General features: G+C 40.0%; 1 protein-coding gene across 1 annotated transcript in view; it reads left to right on the forward strand.

The window, feature by feature from the left end:
* CUNH9orf85 (chromosome unknown C9orf85 homolog) overlaps positions 1-17576 on the forward strand; it is a 50134-nt gene extending 32558 nt beyond the window's left edge. Inside the window, exons 3-4 of the mRNA XM_041661351.1 lie at positions 15939-16052; positions 16520-17576. Coding sequence (XP_041517285.1) covers positions 15939-16052; positions 16520-16658 — 253 coding nt within the window. The 3' untranslated portion in view covers positions 16659-17576. The remainder of the gene's footprint in view (positions 1-15938; positions 16053-16519) is intronic.
* Positions 17577-19751: the final 2175 nt, after the last annotated feature.

Genomic DNA, 19751 nt, shown 5'->3' on the forward strand with positions numbered 1-19751 from the left:
GCCACTCTGTGAAAGATTACTAGCAGACTTCTCTAGAAGTGGTTATTCCTCATCTGTCTCATGTGAGCCACTGTTCTATTAAGGGAAATGAGAGATAAAGGGGACTCAAGGCCTACTGTCTATCACACTGATATAAGGAAATAAGGTATTATATAAATACAAAATACGGCTAAGTCATTGTGGTAGTTTGAATGTAATTGGCCCCCATAAACTCATAGGGAGAGGCACTGTTAGAGTTGTGGCTTTGTTGGAGTAGGTATGGCATTATTGGCGGAAGTGTGTCACTGTGGAAGTGGGTTTTAAGGTCTTATATATGCTCAAGCCATGCCCAGTGGGACAGTTCACTTCCTGTTGCCTGCAGATCAAGATGTAGACCTCACGGCTCCTTCTCCAGAGCCATGTCTGCTTACATGCCTCCATGTTCTACCATGATGATAATGAACTCATGTTGTGGGAACTCCTTCAGCCAATAGCCTTTAAGATACCCATCCACTTTGGGCTTGATCTCATGTACTCTAAGTGCAGATGAAAAGCATGCATGGTCCTCTTTTTCTGCTGGATTTGGTTCCAGTTCCCAGCACATGCAGTGGACTGTGGATCACTACCCTTACTGTGAGTTTATTCACACATAATTAAACCTTTGTTATACTCCTTTCCAGGCTATTGTGGAACTCTTTGGTACTACTAGAAATTGGTGCCCAACGTAGGGCTCAAACCCAATTAAATGTTTTCCTTTATAAGAGTTGCTGTGATCATGGTGTCTCTTCACAGTAATAGAAACCCTAAGACAGTATTAAGGGAAATCACCAAGAATAAGGAAGTCCAAGTAAATGCAAAGAGAAGAATATCTCACAGGAGCCTGAGAAATAAATACTAGTCAAAGCAGAGCTCCAGGCAGAGAAGGGAGGAAAAGCCTTTTTCATCTGCCCTTCTGGTTCATAGCTGGGATTCAGTATCTAAAAGTGGGAACCCAAACCTGCAAATGTAATTGATGCACATTTTATATAGCATGAGGACTCTCATAAGGAAAGGAAGACCTGAAAAAATGGTTAAGTCCAAACTAGGCCTGCTCTTAGGAAGCTAAGGCAGGAGGACCACAAGTTCAAGAACCTAAAATATATAGGGAATTCTAGGCCAGCTTGTGAAGTATGTGATACATAGTTTAGTCCCCTCTCAAGAAACCAAGAAGGGGAAGGGAGAGGATGAGGTTTTTATTCCAAATATACAGACGTTTCTCACCTTAGAACAGTTTACATCCTAATTAATGCATCCTATAAATGAAAGTACCTCAGCTTGATACACTGAGTATATCATCATATCATATTTTCATTTTGTGAACCTTAAAATGCTCTGCATCCCCAGCCTATAGTAGGGTGAAATCACCTAGCACAAACTGAATCATAATCACGTATTGAATATCTTAAGTGATTAGTTGAATATGTCCAGTTCTCCCAGTCAGGCCCCAGTCTGTGGTTGGTTGCTTGTTCTTTGTCAGCATCTTTTGTGGTACTAGGCAGAGTCAGACATGGGCTGATGCACTATTACTGGCCATTTTGTTTAATGGATGAAAAGAGAAAGAGAAGTAGCCTAGAGATTCTAATATTAATGCGAATATTTGCTTTATAATGTATCCAAACTGATGGCAGGAAAAGGTTGCTTGGTGGGTGATGAGACACCTCAGGCCTCCATCTGGATGCTATGACATGCTTGTGAGTGTGGACACAGATGTTTTCCCTCAATAAATAAGTTAATAAATATTTAAATATTTTTAAGTTTTTTTTTTCTTTGAAAGACTATTGCTTGGTTACACGAAACAACAGGCATTTCAGAACCTAAAAGTAAAGCCTGTTTGTCTTTCTGTATTTAAGAAGAAATACACAGGGTGGTTCTAAGCGGAGTGTGTTAAACTGGAAGTACCTACGGTGCACAGTTCAGTAAACAAGATTGGTGACATTTGTAAGATTTAATGAAGCACCAAGCTTTTGTTGAGTGGAAGGAAAGGGCCTCTGGGATGATCAGTCCTGGACTATGAGAGCACAGGAAAACAGGGCTTTGGGATTAGTTGAATTTGTGGTTGGATCTAAACTTTGTCTTGACTTAAACATATAATCCCCCTTACCCAGGCATTTAAACGAACAGTTCATTTCATTTCTAGCCTTCTTGCACCTTTTAAGAAAAGGGCAAAATCTTTTAACCATTAATTTAAATTTAAAGTATCAAAATTTCTTGACACCTTTTAGACCAATTATTTTATAAGATCCCTTGCCCTTCATACTTAATTGCATTGAATAAATTTTACTATTCCTTTAAAGTCATTGTTGAACCTCGTCTCACCTGTTGTCAGACATCTCTCTTCATCCAGAGATAAATAAGCCTGTGGTCTAACAAATAAAGAGGGGCTGGAGAGATGGCTCCATGGTTAAGAGCCCTTCCTGCTCTTGCTGAAGACCTGGGTTCCATTCCCAGCACCCACATCGTAGCTCATGCGCCTGTAGCGGACAGCAGTTCATCGTGCCGACTCACACACTGTACACATGAATGCAAAGTGAAAAGGAAAAGAATAAAGGTTAATCCTCTTCATTGTTGTAAGGAGTTCAGTAGGGAAAGCTGGGTTGTTTGAACCATCTGCTACAGTGCGGGAGCAGGAGATGGAGGAGACATCTGTAAGTCAGGAGAAGCCCACAAGTCATATCTGTAAGACATTGAGACGGTGAGACTTGCTGCCAAGAGCCTCATGCCACCATATGTTGTGTCTCTATTTGTGGTGCCTGTGCCTTCCCTTTTTCTTTGAGTCTTTTGAGACAGGCTTGCCTGGAGCCCCTGATCCTCCCCTCTCCCGCAGGTGTTGGGGTCACAGGAGCTCTTCCTTCCTAATCAGACTCTCTGAGTAGGACCTCGCTGTACTCTTTATAGACAAATCCCTTTGTTTCTTCTCACTATGCAGCTCAGGCTAGCGTGGAATCCATTATCTATCCCAGACTGGTCTTAAATACACGTTCCTTCTCCCACAGCCTCAGTCCATCATCATGCTTATAAAAGGATATCAGAACACAGCTCTTACTCCAACAGGAATAAGAGATAGTCTTTTTCTGAGCTAAATATGAGTACCCATGGCCAAGGACATAGACTTGAGTTACCCTGAATGGCATGCTCCTGCATGGAAGTGTTTACATTAACTTCTATAGTCACAGAACAAAAGAAAGAAATCAAGACCCTTCCAGATACACTGCTGAGGACAGTGGGTAGCCAGCTGCCTTGAAACGGGTTCCTTCTGCAGGACTCAAGCTAGCTGAGCACACTTCTAGCCTTCGGGGTGGTGAAAACTAGTCGTCTGTTTAGTTTATACATCTCAAAGGTTTTACCTGACACTCAAAGGATATCCAGTCAGATATAGAGGTGGTGGCTGCTGACTCTGTGGTTAATCCTCCAGCTCCATAGTCGCAGAAGTTCTAATTAGTTGTCATTCTGGTCTGTAGTATTTTTAATGTAGGTGTGGCTTTTTCAGGAAAATAGAGTTCATACAGAAGTTCTGTATCCCTGAATTTCTTAATACCCCAATACTGAATGTGGGGCCTGAGCCTGGCCTCCCAGGGAAGACTGATGCAGGAAGATAGCATGAGTCCAGGAGTTCAGGAACAGCTTGGTCTAAAACCACAAAAGAAACAAACAGGAAGGAGTACCACTGCCTTCATTTTTCAGAGGAAACAAGTCAGTGGTTCACAGAGAATGCGGTAATTAGTGCCAGTACCTTGCTTGTCTGGCTCTGATACTGCATTCAGTACCAGTCCATTGGCATTCACTAATTATCTGCGTTGGCTAAGCAGACACTACTGCAATACCAGTCATTCTGACGTAACTCTGTATAGATAGGTAACTTCCATGACACCCAAGGTGTTGTCCCTTCTATTCTTAGAGACAGATGACTGCTGTGTGCCATTGACCAGTGCGAGCTGTCCCTCATCCTCCATATAATTGTAAAGTTCATAATTCAAGTGGTAAAAATTGGGTGTGTATGTGTTTATGACCTGATGACTGGCTTTCTATGGATTAGTTTGTTTCTATGGATTAGTAAATGTAGCACTGGGGTTATTTGTCCAGTTCGTAATTTCTATTTTTATATAGGGTTTTAGACCAAGTGGGAAAGACAATATATTCATTACCTTTCACAAAATTTATTGACTTAGAAAAATATTGGCATGTTTAAGTATTGCATTATAGTTCACTAAATTTAGCAGTGTGAACCTTAAGTGATGTTCTGAATTTCACTGAAATAAATACATTAACAAAAACAAACCTGTGTTTTAGCATATTCCTACTAGACAGAGAAATTTTCATTACTTACCACGTGCATAATTACGAGGAGGAATCACTCTGAAATACAGTAGGAGAAAGGGCATTAATAATTAAACCTTCATTGATGGGATATTTAATAATTGAGCTTTCATTGAGGCATCTTAATTATGTGCAGGTGTGTATGTCAACAGGTCTCCACAGAGGCCAGAGGTGTTGGATTCCCTGGAACTGGAGTTACAGGCAGTTGAGAGCCTCCTAATGTGGATGCTGGAAACCGGGCTCAAATCCTCTGGAACAGAAGCAAGTGCTCTTAAACACTGAGCCATCTTTTTAGCTCCCTAAGTGTTGGGGTCTGGTGCTAGCCCGGATCATAAATTAATTCTCTACCAGGCCCCAACATAAACTATCTCTCTCTGGACTGGCGTGGAGGTGTGGAAATAAAGACACGACTCACATGGTTTCATCAGGAGGGAGATTATCAGAGATCCCTCATGATATCCTGAGTTCACATCCTGAAAAATTTCTCCTTTTTTTTTCTCCAAAAAGTCTTTATACCAAAACTTAACTTAGGGGAAATGCATTAGCACCTAAGGGATATTTAATAATTAATCCTTCATTTGTGCCTCTTCTCTCTGTATAAGAAGTTCTCAGTCTGTGGGTCATAATATCCTGCATATCATATATTTACATTACTATCTATAACAGTAGCAAATTTACAGTTATAAAGTAACAATGGAATAATTTTACGGTTGGGAATAACCGCAGCATGAGGAACTGTATTAACAGCGGGGGGGAGGGGGTCTCAGCATTTTGAAGGTTGAGAACCGCTGCTCTTAGTTTATTTGAAAATCCAGGTCAGTTTGTGATGACAGAGGTTAATGAATAAAGATTGTTGAGCAGGGTATGGCATCTGGCAGAATCCAGAGATAAAGATAGTAATGGCCTGAGCTGTAGCTGCTGTTTTCCACCTCCTTCCCTGCTGTTCCCTCGTGCTCTGTAAGCATGGTAAAGATACTGTAAACAGTGAGTTCATCCCTGCAGTTGGACTCTAGCTTCCCATGATGCAGTGTGACTTAATGAACAAGGATTAGGGTTGACATTGCAGATCAATAAAGAACTTTCAGGAAGGATTCATCCTCTGGGATCGTAAGCTGACTTGTTATTATAGAACACTTTCCATTTCTCGTATTTTAAAAATGCTTTTACTATTTAGGCTTGGAAAATGATGTGTCCTCTGAAATTAGAAGTGGTTTTTTGTTGTTGGGTAACCATAAGAATTATTTCCATAGTTCTTTATAGAGAGAATTGTCAGGAAACTGACACAGTTTTGGGAAAGAGAGAAAAGAAATGAAAAGATGTCAATTATTTAGGGCTGACCTACAAAAGAGGTTGTCTTAGTCAGTGACTAGCTATTGCTGTGATCAAAGCAACTTGAGGAAGGGTTTATTCAGCTTATGCTTCCACATCACAGTTCATCATCAAAGGACGTCAACACAGGAACTCAAGCAGGGCAAGAACCTGGAGGAAGGATCTGATGCAGAGGCATGGAAGAGTGCTACTTATTGGCTTGCTCATCATGGCTTGCTCAGCCTGGTTTCTTATAGACCCCAGGGCCACCAGCCCAGGGATAGCGCCACCCACAATAGACTAGGCCCCCCTTTTTTATCACTGATTAAGAAAATACATAGGCTTGCCTACAGCCTGATCTTATGGAAGCATGTTTTTAATTGAAGTTACCTCCTCATAGATGATATTAACTTGTATCAAGTTGACATAAAACTATCCAGTACAGAGGTCACTAATGTCCTTATATTAAACTTAATATCCTTTCAAAACTCTGCGGAGCCTGGTGGCACACACTTGTAATCCCAACACTTTATAGATAAAGATGGGAGAATCAGGAGTTTAAGGTCATTTGAGGCCAGCCTAGGCTACATGAGAGCTTGTCTGAGAGCAAAACAAAAAATCAAAACTATCACATCATTGCATTTTAATACCCGCCCCTTAAAGACACCTGCCAGAAAATTGTCTTATGTGAACAAGTTTTCTTTAGCTATAAGAACCAAGAAATTGAGCTGAATTTAGAGACAGTTTACTATAATTGTTTTATTAGGAACAATAAATATTTCTTGGACAAGTCCAAGCTAATAGAGATATTATCCTAGACATAGCTCTTTAGTTTCTTATTTTAAAAAATACAGAGATGCCCGGTACGAAATATGGTTCATTTCACAATTATTTTAAATAGCATCTTCAATCCACAAGACACTGTACTTTATATGATAAAAAGTATGAAGTATCACTATCAGCAAGGAACATGTAATCTCTCTGGAGGCTTGCAGGCATACACACAGACAGAATATTGTATATAATAAATAAATAAATATATAAAAAAAGAATTATCAAGCCTTTAATTTCAGCACTCTGAGGTAGAGGCAGGCAGATGTCTCTGAGTTCAAGCCTAGCCTGATCTGCAGAGTGAGTTCCAGAGCATTCAGGGTTATGTGGAGACCCTGTCTCAAAATGGTGGTGGTGATAAATGATCCTACTCCAGGCAATTACTGCAGAAAGGGAGGTAGTATCACCTGTCTGTGTAGTCTGGAGTGTATAATCTGGAGACCCCAGGAAATGAATTCTAACTACTACATAGTTTTTTGGAATGGGGATGGGGGTAAGTGTTCTTCTTAAAAAGCACTTAAAAATCTAGTGGAAGCTAATCTTATAGTTTAGTTTTAGACTCTCTTTCTTGTAAATAACATAGGTTGCCTATGCCTATTGGAGGAAGTACCTTGTGGATCTGCCAATATTGAATTTCTCTCATTTGCATATCAGAGGGTGAGGTGCTGACAGTCACTGTTTACCAACGTGTCCAGTCATCCTGTGTGCACATACCACAGGGGACTAATGATGGCTGCAGTCAGAACATAGTAACCAGGAAGCTAAGGCAGATAGCTTCCAACAGAGGGAAATTTGTTTCTGTCAACTGCTAATGTGTTTGCTGTTTATCCCAGTGGATCCCCTTGTAGATCTTTTTGCTATCAAAACAACATAAGTCCTGCGGTTTATGTTTAACTGGGTTTGCTAGGGCAGTGAATACAATGTAATTCAGATGTCGTAGAACCCAGTACCAGTGATTTGATTCGTTATGCTCAAGTGTCAACAGTGAGGGTACCCATTATGAAGAGTGATACTCAAAGGAAGTGAGAGTGACTTTCAAAGATGGTGTGACAGGGACTTGTCAAAACTGGGCTAGTCTTCCATTCCAAATCATGTTCTTTTCTACCATTTTATTTTCAAAATATTTTCTAGAACTTGCTATGATACATTGAAAACTCCCAGTCTGTTCCTGATTGTGAGTGGTCAGCACTTATTTTTTCCTTTTGTGTTTTACATTGTGCAGACTGTGCCATTTTAGAGATGTTAGGTATTGAGTCCTTGTCAGTAAATATGGTCTATAAGAGCAAATTGTGTTTTAATTTAGCCACATTAAACTGATTAATTGTAATATATACATAACCAAAACAGTTTGAGTGATTGTTTCTGATAGTTCTCTCTCTCTCTCTCTCTCTCTCTCTCTCTCTCTCACACACACACACACACACACACACACACACAGAGATACACATACGAAGAGAAATAGAAAGAGAGAGAGAAAATATGAAAAGGAGAAAAAAATTAAGATTAACACCGTGATGTTTCTTTAATAAAATGTAATAAATGCAGCAATTTTTCAAGGAAAATTAAGAAAAATAAATATTTGGGCAATTTAAAGTTATTCCATATCACAAATTTTATAAGGAAGAGTACTCGGGAGTGATTAGAGATTTATAGCTAGTTTTAAAGATGCTTTAAAATACTTTATGAGTTTTATGCAACTTGGGATGGATGACTATTAAAGTGCTATGTAAACTGTGCTCACACTTAATAATCAAGGTCCTTTGTGTTGAGTTTTTAAAACCTGCAGACCTCTGTAGCTGGGGAACTCTGCTGTGCTCACTGCATGTGCACAAAGCCTGGGCTATGTGTTTTGAAAGGAAGGGCACACTAGCATTGCTCTTGGGAGACAGAAGAGGGAGACTGTAAAGAATGTTGTCATTCATGTTGCCAAAGCCGTACCTCACCTCTATAGAAAGTGAAATGCCGTCTAAGTGAGTCTCTTTCCTACTTTTATGCAGGGATACTATCCTAACAAAACTTGGTTTCAGAAGTAATTTAACTTTGGAAAGATTGTAATTGCTTTCAGATTTCCTTCTGTTCTCAGAATTGGTCATTGTAAACTCCACCAAGGGCTCAGAAACTCTTACTTAGGAATGAAGGTCTTTTTATTATGATAGACGTCAAGAGTTCTCAAATGTTTGTGGGCATAAGAATTTCCTAACGAGTGTAGCAGATTCGTGGGACTCATTCCCAAGATTTTGGTTCTGTAAACAATGCATTTAACAACTGGTGTTTAACATGCTGATGTGGGGTTGATTTCTAAGAGTCACCTTTGTTAGGCTGGCTAGCTAAAGGATCAGGACTCTTTTGACTGCAGACTGCCAAACAAGGGAGCCATTTTAAAGATTTACATGTCAATCTTAACTCTGAGAGTTCCCAGGAGTACAATTTTAACTCTGCATTAGCAACTTAAATACTTAAAGAATTGGTGTTTCTTGAGGTCTCTAGCATGAGACAAATATTTATCAAAAACAAAACAAGCTATCATTTCCTTGAATTATCAGATGACCCAAACCGAGAGAGACTTAACATTGTTTCAGGACTAAGAAATTAAAGCTAAAAGTGCTATGGAAAGTTTCATAATCCGTTGGAATGATTGGGATGTTTTCATTGTGTTCCTAATGGTGTGATCTTTAAGTCTATTTTTAATACAGAATAATGTAGTAAAGCTTTTTGAAATGCCAGAATCCAAGTATACTAAAACAATTTACCACAGAAATTTTAATAACTGTTTTTATTTAGCTCCTATGTCTAAGGTCTTTATTATCCTAGTGTGTGATTTGTGCACTCTAAAGTTCACCCTGTGCCGTGTAAGGTTGAAGTTTTAACCTATGCATTTGTGCCATGGGCATCACGTGGAAGATAAGGAACTGTAATTACCCACGACTTTCTTATTGTCACTTTAGAGTCAGTCCTACCCTTTGCCAACTGCTGGCGAGCACTGATCTGTTTTCCTTCTCTGCATTTTGCCGTTCCTGAATGCCAGATGTGAGGAACCTTACAGTGCAGATGTGAGTGCTACTTCTCTTTGAAGGTTATCCATAGTGTATGCCCGGCCTCTTGCTGAGTAGGAGTCCATCGAAAGGGGTGCAGTAGAGTTTTACATACTGGCCAGCTGAGACGCATTTAGGATGTGCTGCATTTTACCTCTTTAAAGTTAAACCATTAATATAAGACAGTGTTTTGTATGAACAATAGTTTTCATTTTTATCAAATAAGGATACCATAGTGAGATATTGGGTTGTTAAGCGCGCGTGCGCACGTGTGTGTGGGGGGGGGGGGAGAGGGAGAAGGAGAGAGAGAATAGAGAGAATATGTGAGCTGCAGAGGCTGGGGAAATGACTCTGGAGAAGGTCACTTGGTGTGCAAGCATAGGCTCTGATGCTAACTCTCAATTGGGCAAGATGAGTGTTGGCCCCACAGGTGCCTTTAACTCCAGTTGTGTGGGGAGAAGAGACAGGACAATCACTGAGGTTGGCTAGATGCCCACCTAGCTCCAGGTTCAGTGAGAGACCTTGTCACGAAGGAGGAAGGGAAAGAGGGAGGAAGGGAGAAAGAGAAGAGAAGAGAAGAGAAGAGAAGAGAAGAGAGAGGTCATTCTTCTCTGGTCTCAGGGAGTGTGGACACAGGCCTGTGCATCTAAATTCACATGGACATATAATATAACATGCAGAGAGATAGAAGAGATTGCAAGTTGCTTTCCAAATCTGCCATACCTTTCTGTGCTTGCCCACAGTATATAGGTGTCCTATGTTATCATTACCACTGAATATTATTGTTGTTGGTTTTGTTTTATTTTTTTATTTTATTTATTTATTTATTAAAGATTTCTGCCTCCTCCCTGCCACCGCCTCCCATTTCCCTCCCCCTCCCCCAACCAAGTTCCCCTCCCTCGTCAGCCCAAAGAGCCATCAGGGTTCCCTGCCCTGTGGGAAGTCCAATGACCACACACCTCCATCCAGGTCTAGTAAGGTGATCATCCAAACTGCCTAGGCTCCCACAAAGCCAGTACGTGCAGTAGGATCAAAAACCCATTGCCATTGATCTTGAGTTCTCAGTAGTCCTCATTGTCTGCTATGTTCGGCTAGTCTGGTTTTATCCCATGCTTTTTCAGACCCAGGCCAGCTGGCCTTGGTGAGTTCCCGATAGAACATCCCCATTGTCATAGTGTGTGGGTGCACCCCTCACGGTCCTGAGTTCCTTGCTCGTGCTCTCTCTCCTTCTGCTCCTGATTTGGACCTTGAGATTTCTGTCCGGTGCTCCAATGTGGGTCTCTGTCTCTGTCTCCTTTCCTCTCCTGATGAAGGTTAATATTCAGGAGGATGCCTATATGTTTTTCTTTGGGTTCTCCTTATTCAGCTTTTCTAGGATCGCTAATTATAGGCTCAATGTCCTTTATTTATGGCTAGAAACCAAATATGAGTGAGTACATCCCATGTTCCTCTTTTTGGGTCTGGCTTACCTCACTCAGGATAGTGTTTTCTATTTCTGTCCATTTGCAAGCAAAATTCAAGAAGTCATTGTTTTTTACCACTGAGTAGTACTCTAATATGTATATATTCCATACTTTCTTCATCCATTCTTCCATTGAAGGGCATCTAGGTTGTTTCCAGGTTCTGGCTATTACAAACAATGCTGCTATGAACATAGTAGAGCATATACTTTTGTTGTATGATAGGGCATCTCTTGAATATATTCCCAAGAGTGGTATTGCTGGGTCCAGGGGTAGGTTGATCCCAAATTTCCTGAGAAACCGCCATACTGCATTCCAAAGTGGTTGCACAAGTTTGCATTCCCACCAGCAATGGATGAGTGTACCCCTTTCTCCACAACCTCTCCAGCAAAGGCTATCATTGGTGTTTTTGATTTTAGCCATTCTGACAGGTGTAAGATGGTATCTTAAAGTTGTCTTGATTTGCATTTCCCTGATCGCTAAGGAAGTTGAGAATGACCTTAAGTGTCTTTTGGCCATTTGAACTTCTTCTGTTGAGAATTCTCTGTTCAGCTCAGTGCCCCATTTTATAATTGGGTTGATTAGCCTTTTACGATCTAGTTTCTTGAGTTCTTTATATATTTTGGAGATTAGACCTTTGTCAGTTGCGGGGTTGGTGAAGATCTTCTCCCAGTCAGTGGGTTGCCTTTTTGTTTTAGTGACAGTGTCCTTTGCTTTACAGAAGCTTCTCAGTCTCAGGAGGTTCCATTTATTTAATGAGGCCCTTAATGTTTGTGCTGCTGGGGTTATACGTAGGAAGTGGTCTCCTGTGCCCATGTGTTGTAGAGTACTTCCCACTTTCTCTTCTATCAGGTTCAGTGTGTTCGGACTGATATTGAGGTCTTTAATCCATTTGGACTTGAGTTTTGTGCATGGTGATAGATATGGATCTATTTTCATTCTTCTACAGATTGACATCCAGTTTTGCCAGCACCATTTGTTGAAGATGCTCTCTTTTTTCCATTGTATACTTTTAGCTCCATTATCGAATATCAGGTGTTCATAGGTTTGTGGGTTAAAGTCAGGGTCTTCTATTCGATTCCATTGGTCGACTTCTCTGTTTTTATGCCAATACCAAGCTGTTTTCAATACTGTAATAGAGTTTGAAGTCAGGGATGGTAATGCCTCCAGACGATCCTTTATTGTATAAGGTTGTTTTGGCTATCCTGGGTTTTTTGTTTTTCCATATAAAGTTGATTATTGTCTTCTCGAGATCTGTGAAGACTTTTGATGGGATTTTGATGGGGATTGCATTGAATCTATAGATTGCTTTTGGTAGAATTGCCATTTTTACTATGTTGATCCTCCCAATCCAAGAGTAAGGGAGATCCTTCCATTTTCTGGTGTCCTCTTCAATTTCTTTCTTCAAAGACTTAAAGTTTTTGTCAAATAGATCTTTCACTTCCTTGGTCAGAGTTACCCCAAGATATTTTATGCTATTTGTGGCTATCGTGAAAGGTGATGCTTTCCTTCTCTGTTTCCTTATCCTTAGTGTATAGGAAGGCAACTGATTTTTTGAAGTTGATCTTGTTTCCTGCCGCATTACTAAAGGTGTTTATCAGCTGTAGGAGTTCTTTGGTAGAGATTTTGGGGTCGCTTATGTATACTATCATATCATCTGCAAATAACGAAAGCTTAACTTCTTCCTTTCCAATATGAATCCCCTTGATCCCCTTATGTTGTCTTATTGCTATTGCTAGAACTTAAAGCACTATATTGAAGAGGTATGGAGAGATTGGACATCCTTGTCGTGTTCCTGATTTTAGGGGGATGGCTTTGAGTTTTTCTCCGTTTAATTTAATGTTAGCTTTTGGCTTGCTGTAAATAGCTTTTATTATATTTAGGTATAACCCTTGTATCCCTAATCTCTCCAAGACCTTTATCATAAAGGGGTGTTGAATTTTGTCGAATGCTGTCTCTTTATTTTCATTAAATTCTAGGAAGACTTTAATTTCTTTCTGAATTTCTTCCTTGACCCAGGTGTGGCTCAGTAGTTGACTGTTCAGTTTCCATGAGTTTGTCGGCTTTCTGGGGGTAGCATTGTTGTTGCCTTTTAACTTTAATCCGTGGTGATCTGATAAGATACAGGTGGACACTGATATTTTTTTTGTATCTGTGGAGGTTTCCTTTGTTTCCGAGTATGTACTCAATTTTCGAGAAGGTTCCATGAGCTGCAGAGAAGAAGGTATATTCTTTCCTATTTGGGTGGATGTTCTATAGATGTCTGTTAAATCCATTTGCTTCATTACCTCCAATAATTCTCTTAATTCTCTATTAGGTTTCTGTCTGGTTGACCTGTCCATTGGAGAGAGTGGTGTGTTGAAGTCTCCTACTACTAGTGTGTGTGGTTTGATGTCTGCCTTGAGTTCTAGCAATATTTCTTTTACATAAGTGGGTGCTTTTATATTAGTAGATATTCAGGATTGAGACGTCATCCTGATGAATTGTTCCTGTTATGAGTATAAAGTGTCCATCTCGATCTCTTCTGATTGATTTTAGTTTGAAGTCAGTTTTATTAGAAATTAGTATGGCCACACCTGCTTTTTTCTTAGGATCATTTGCTTGAAACACCTTTTCCCAACCCTTTACTCTGAGTAGATGCCTGTCTTTGTGGTTGAGATGTGTTTCTTGCAAACAGCAGAATATTGGATCCTGTTTTCATATCCAATCTCTTAGCCTGTGCCTTTTTATAGGTGAATTGAGACCATTAATATTAAGTGATATTAATGACCAGTGGTTGTTTACTCCGGTTTTTCTTATTGTTTCTGGTAGTAGAGATTGTGTGTCTCCATTCTTTGAGATGTGCTGGTGAAGGGTCGCTAGATGCCTGAGTTATTGTAGGCAGTGTTGGGGATGTTGGATTCCTTGGGTTGTGATTTTCCTTCTATTACTTTCTGCAGTGCTGGATTTGTGGCTATGTATTGTTTAAATTTGTTCTTATCCTGGAAATCTTGTTTTCTCCATTGATAGTGAACAATAGCTTGGCTGGGTATAGTAGTTTGGGTTTGCATCCATGGTCTCTTAGTTTCTGCAGTACTTCTATCCAGGACCTTCTGGCTTTTATGGTTTTCATCGAGAAGTCAGGTCTAAGTCTGATCGGTTTACCTTTATAAGTTACTTGGCCTTTTTCCTTTGCAGCTCTTAATATTCTTTCTTTAACCTGTATATTTTGTGTTTTGATTATTATATGGCGAGGGATGTTTTTCTTTGATCCAGTCTGTTTGGTGTTCTGTATGCTTCTTGAATATTCAAAGGAATATCTTTCTTTATGTTGGGAAAGTTTTCTTCCATAATTTTGTTAAAAATATTTTCTGGGCCTTTGAGCTGTGACTCTTCTCCTTCTTCTATTCCTATTATTCTTAGGTTTGGTCATTTTATTGGGTCCCATATTTCCTGAATGTTTTGTGATGAGAATTTGTTGGCTTTGCTGTTTTCTTTGATCAGTGCGTTTATTTTCTCTATGGTGTCCTCAGAATCTGAGATTCTTTCCTTCTATTTCTTGTATTCTATTGATTATGCTTGTTTCTGTAGACTCTGCTCGTTGACCTAGATTTTCCATATCCAGCTGGTCCTCAGTTTGTGTTTTCTTCCTTGCTTTCATTTCAGTTTTCAATTCTTGAACTGTTTCCATTACCTGTTTTATCGTTTTTTCTTGGTTTCCCAGGGTATCATGTACATATTTACTCATTTCTTCAAACTTTTTGTTATACTTCCCATTCATTTCTATAAGGGCGTTTTTTACATGTTGTTTAAGGGACTCTATTGCTTTCATAAAGTCAGTTTTTTTTCCACTTCTTCTATATTAGGGTGTTCCAGTCTTTCTGTTGTAAGATCATTGGGTTCTGGTGTTTTCATGTTGTTTTTCAGATTATTGGCTGAATTCTTGCCTTGGCGCCTGCCCTTCTCCTCCTATTGATGCTATCTAATGGGTCTTTTAAAACTGGATCAGGTTTCCCTGCTGGCCAGGGGCTCCTCTTACAAAATGCCCTCGCTCTGTTTCCTGGCTCCTGCGAGGGCCAGGATCCCTCTCACCCCTCAGAAGGGTCTTCAGGAACAGGACCAGGCTCCCCGTTTGCCAGGGACCTCTCCAACAAAAGGCCTACCTCTTTGATTTAATTGTAGTGGGGCAATCTGCTCTTGGTGTTGCGCGCTGGTCCCCGCCGCTTGCGTCTGCCGCTGAGCCTCTCCCTGCCGCCTGCATCTGCCGCTACGCAGGTCCGCGCCGGTCCCCCTTGAGTTCATTTTATGTTGGCCAAGTACCCTGTGCATGGAAGCTGCCCTGGATGTGGTTGATGCAGCCAGTGTAGGTGTTTGGTTTAGTTCTGTGCATTGGGTTTATAGCATTTTTGTTAATTACTTTATATTCTTTTTGTGGATTGTATATTATATATTGTTTTTTGCATGTAGATATTATTTTAATAAGTTTTTAATGACACTTAAAAACCTTAAGGAGGTGGACAACCAGCAGGTGTGAGTTGTGGTCCAGAAATACTGTTACTTGAAGTGGTGTAAGTGTCTGTGCTTGACATTAGGGACCAGGGAGACATACCATCAGCGAAGTGCTTCTGTGTCAGTGTGAGTACCTGAGTTGAGTCACCAGAGCCCATATGAAAAGCCAGGTGCCAAGCCGTGCTGTGAGCTTATGATCCCCAGTGTTGGGAAATGGAGACAGGCAGGTCTACATGGTAAACTCCGAGGCAGTTAGACTCTGTCTCAAAGAACAAGGTGATGATATCTGAGAGATGATACCTCAGGTTGCCCTCTGGCCTCTACACACATGTGCACGCAAGCGCACACGCTCACACAGAAGATAAACACCTGAGCTTTAAGTCGACCTTTCAACTTTTGGACTTTTAACCATACATAGCCACAGCTTCTTACCACATCAAGAGCCTAAGTAGTAAAAATCTGTATTAATTTTCCCTTTCTCTTTCAGTGTTAAATGTTTACAGAAGACAGTAAAGGACTCTTACCACATAATATGTAGACCATGTGCCTGTGAGCTTGAAGTTTGCGCAAAATGTGGAAAGAAAGAAGACATTGTTATTCCGTGAGTGTTTCCTTTTACATTGGGGTTTGTTTTTAGTCATCATCCACGAGCTTTCTCTAGGCAACACTAACTCAGTTTAAAGTTATATGTCTGCCATTAATAGAAACACTTTTCTTCATAGCAGGAAAAGGGTCACAGTTTTATCAAACTTTTCTATTAGAGTATAAGGTGACATTTGTATGTTTAAGAACATCAACTCTTCAGCCTTGCGCTTCATAGTCATCTGAAGAATGACTTTTTCAGAGCAGTCCTCCCTGGTGACCTCTTCACTCACCCGGAGCCCACTCTTCTCACAGCAGCCTTGGAAGTGCTGACTCAAGCTAAGCTCGTCTTTAGAAGAGGCTCTTCTCTGCTTTTCTGTAGGCCCCTGATAGGAAGAAACAAGGAGAGGCTTTTTTAACCCCCACCATTAAATAATGAAAGCCTGGGTAATAATTATAAACTTTTCTTCTTTTTCTTCTATTTAGGTTTAATAAAGAACCAGAAAATTCAGCAAATACTGAAAACCAAGGTTCTAACTGTAGACGAAGCTGCAGAGGGGAGGAAGACAGTGACGAGGATTTTGACGCTGATGCTGACTCGGATGGGGAGGATGGGGACTCTTAGGTGGCCTGACAGCACCGAGGTGACTGCAGAGGGCTCGGCAGACACAGAGACATCCGGTGTGGGGGTCCTAAAAGGCTATCCAAAACAGGCAGAGCTGATGCATGAGCAGTATAAATTATTTATACATTTGAATAACAGAAACTTTCAGGTTTTCACAATAAAACTTGAGCTGCATATACAGAATATGTATGGAAACTTCCTGTGGCCTGTTGTACAATCTATGGGAATTGTTTAGAAAAGCATATTATCTAATGTCAGATTATCCAGTGTGGAGAACTGCTGGTTGTATAGAACTATCTCTTGGAAGATTAAGATGATTAACTCCTAGTGAGTACATTTTTGTAATCTGACCTCACGTGTGTAACTTTCTTAGCAAAAGCCCCCTCGTATCTTACAAAGCAAAACCATTTATTTTTATACACAAACACACATAAAATCAGGTGTAGTGATTTTCCTTCAAAAATATTTTTATATATGCCATTCCATTGTTTTTACCTTTTCCAGTTTGGAAATAAATACTCAGAAAAAATTGTGTGGAGTATATAGTTAATAACTGGAAAGGAAACTAGCCTTCATACTCGATGGAGATACTCGCAGTGCCAGACGCTCCGGTGATGCTCTTCCATGGAAGCTATTACATTGCTCTGAGTTCTCACTTTGCTGCCAGCGGTTCTACTTGTGGGCAGTGTAGGTTAGCTTTGTGTGATTGCTGAAGTGTGAGTCCTAAAGCTATAGAAAGGTGGTGAGGCAATATAATGAACTTTTTCATACTCTCTTCATCGATTCTCAATTTTAATGTTTTATTATGTTTTCTTTGTGTCTTAATCTCCACATATGTGTATATGACATGTATGTATGTGTATATATGTGCATATATATTTTCTGAACCATTGAAATAAATGTGAAACCCTGGCTTTAGACTTGTGTGTATGGCTTTTTTATTGTTCTAAAATTTGGAAATTGATCCATGTTCTTATAGAAGCTATGATTTGCTCATCTTACATTATTGTACATTGCTTTGATGTTGAGTTTTGTGGGTTTGACTGGTTTTCCTGATGCACACAATACCCATATAAAATGAAGCAGGATTAGAAATTATTGAAGATATTTTAATTTAGGCTTAAACTCAAAGCTCAAGAGATACTTTAAGAGTATCATACTCAAGAGTATGAGTGTGGGCTTCTTAAAAAAAAAAAAAGAGGCACAGAAAGCAGGGTGTAACCAAGTGTGAATATGGGCTCGAGGAAAAGTGGGCAGTTACCCGTCTTGGAATTAGCCATATGTGCTCATGGGTTACATCTCAATTATTAGTTACTTTAAGTTGCTGTGATAAAATACCATGGCCTGAACAACTTATAGAAGAGTTTATTTGGATGTCTAGGTCCAAGGAGATAGAGTTCATTGTAGTGGGGAGACATGGTAGCACGCAGGCATGGCAGCCACCACTGGAAATGGAGCCAGCTTTTCAGTTCTCATAGCCTGTTTCCAGTGACACACTCCTCCAGCAAAATCATGCCTCCAACTGGGGACCAAGGGTTCAAATATCCAAGTCTCTGTTCTCATTCAAACCACTACAGTGTTAAAAAAAAAATCCTCTCTCTTGGTGAGATGACTCTGCCATGAATGGAATCATAACCTGATCGTGTAAAAGCTGAAGCCGCTGCATAGGATAAAGGACTTAGTGCATGCCCGTCCTATATAGTTTTTGGTGAAACTCCTAGAAAATGACAGATTTGTGGCTGGGAAGGACAAAGGCCTGGGACAGTTGTTGTTTTGGAATCCTTGCTCTGCTGCTAGCGAAGGCTTCAGCTAGATTCCAAGGCAAGGGGTTTTTCTCTGTCTCCTCAGTCTCCAAATCCTCCCTGTCTTTTTATCTTTCCTTAGTAGCCGATTTTAATGTGTATAGCAATATCCTATTCCCCTTTTGTTTATCGACTGTGAGTTTTGGTAGTAGATGGTATTAAGTTGTTTTTTGTTTTTTTGTAAATTGATAGGGTTGTTTTAAAGATACATTGAAATGCATGTGTAATACGAATTTACTTTCAGATGCTGAGATTAAAGGCACGTTCCACTGCTGTTTCTGCTTCTTTACCTGGAGAGAAATGGGTAAGGAAGAGCGTCACGTGGAGGCACATACCACAGCTGCATTTATCTCTTTAGGACTAAGAATAGTTGTTTTGCTTGCTTTGGGAAGTGGACCTTGAAAGCTTTAGTTCCTTTGTGTTTCTTTAAGAACTATCCTTTCTTTCTTTTTTTTTTTTATTGAGAAAAGGAAAAAAAAAAACAAGTTTCTGCCTCCTCCCAGCCTCCCATTTCCAAAAAAAAGAAAAAAAAAAAAAAGTTTTGAAATCAATCCCTAGAGGACACCGGTGTCAAATAGATATTACTTTAAACTACTTTGAGATTCTCAGTGTACTGAAATGGTCTTATTGCTGTTCTAATTTATAATGTTTGAAATGATATAAAAAGAGGTAGTTCATTAAGAAAGAATAAAAAATATTCAATCTCTGCAAAAAAAAAAAAAAAGAACTATCCTTTCTAAAGCCAGGTGTGGTGACTAGCACACACCTTTAATAGTTGCAGTCGGGAAGCAGAGGCAGGTGGATATCGAGTTCAAGGCCAACCTGTTCTACCTAGTGAGTTAGTTCCAGGATCGCCATGGCTATCCTGGGAAACCATGTCAGAATTATCCTTTCTAACCGGAAACTTTTTTTTTTGTTGTAATTCAGCATGTGGAAATTATGAAACAACCACGTTTCATTTTATTGTAATAAATCGGTGCCTAATGAAAGTTCCCCTGCCTTGATATTCAGATAATCCGAGTCATCGCGTCCAGACATACCTGGGTTCTTCACTGAAGTTCCAGCTCTAGTCACACACTCCATAGACTCTTAAGGAATTCCTTCCCCCTATGATTTATTCCTCCTGGGTTTTTTTTCTCTCCAGGTCCCAAGCTGATTCCAATTGTCAGCTACAGAAAATAGTTTCATGTAGTAAAAAGCCATTTTCATGCGTACCAGACACAGGACGTGCTTGCCGAATTGACTTCTTCACAGACTCTTACAGCTAGAAGTCGATAGCCATATAGGGGGA

This window comes from Microtus oregoni, unplaced genomic scaffold (assembly GCF_018167655.1).
Source record: "Microtus oregoni isolate MIOR12 unplaced genomic scaffold, Mior012 000012F_ref0000307, whole genome shotgun sequence".
NCBI classification, from domain to species: Eukaryota; Metazoa; Chordata; class Mammalia; order Rodentia; family Cricetidae; genus Microtus; species Microtus oregoni.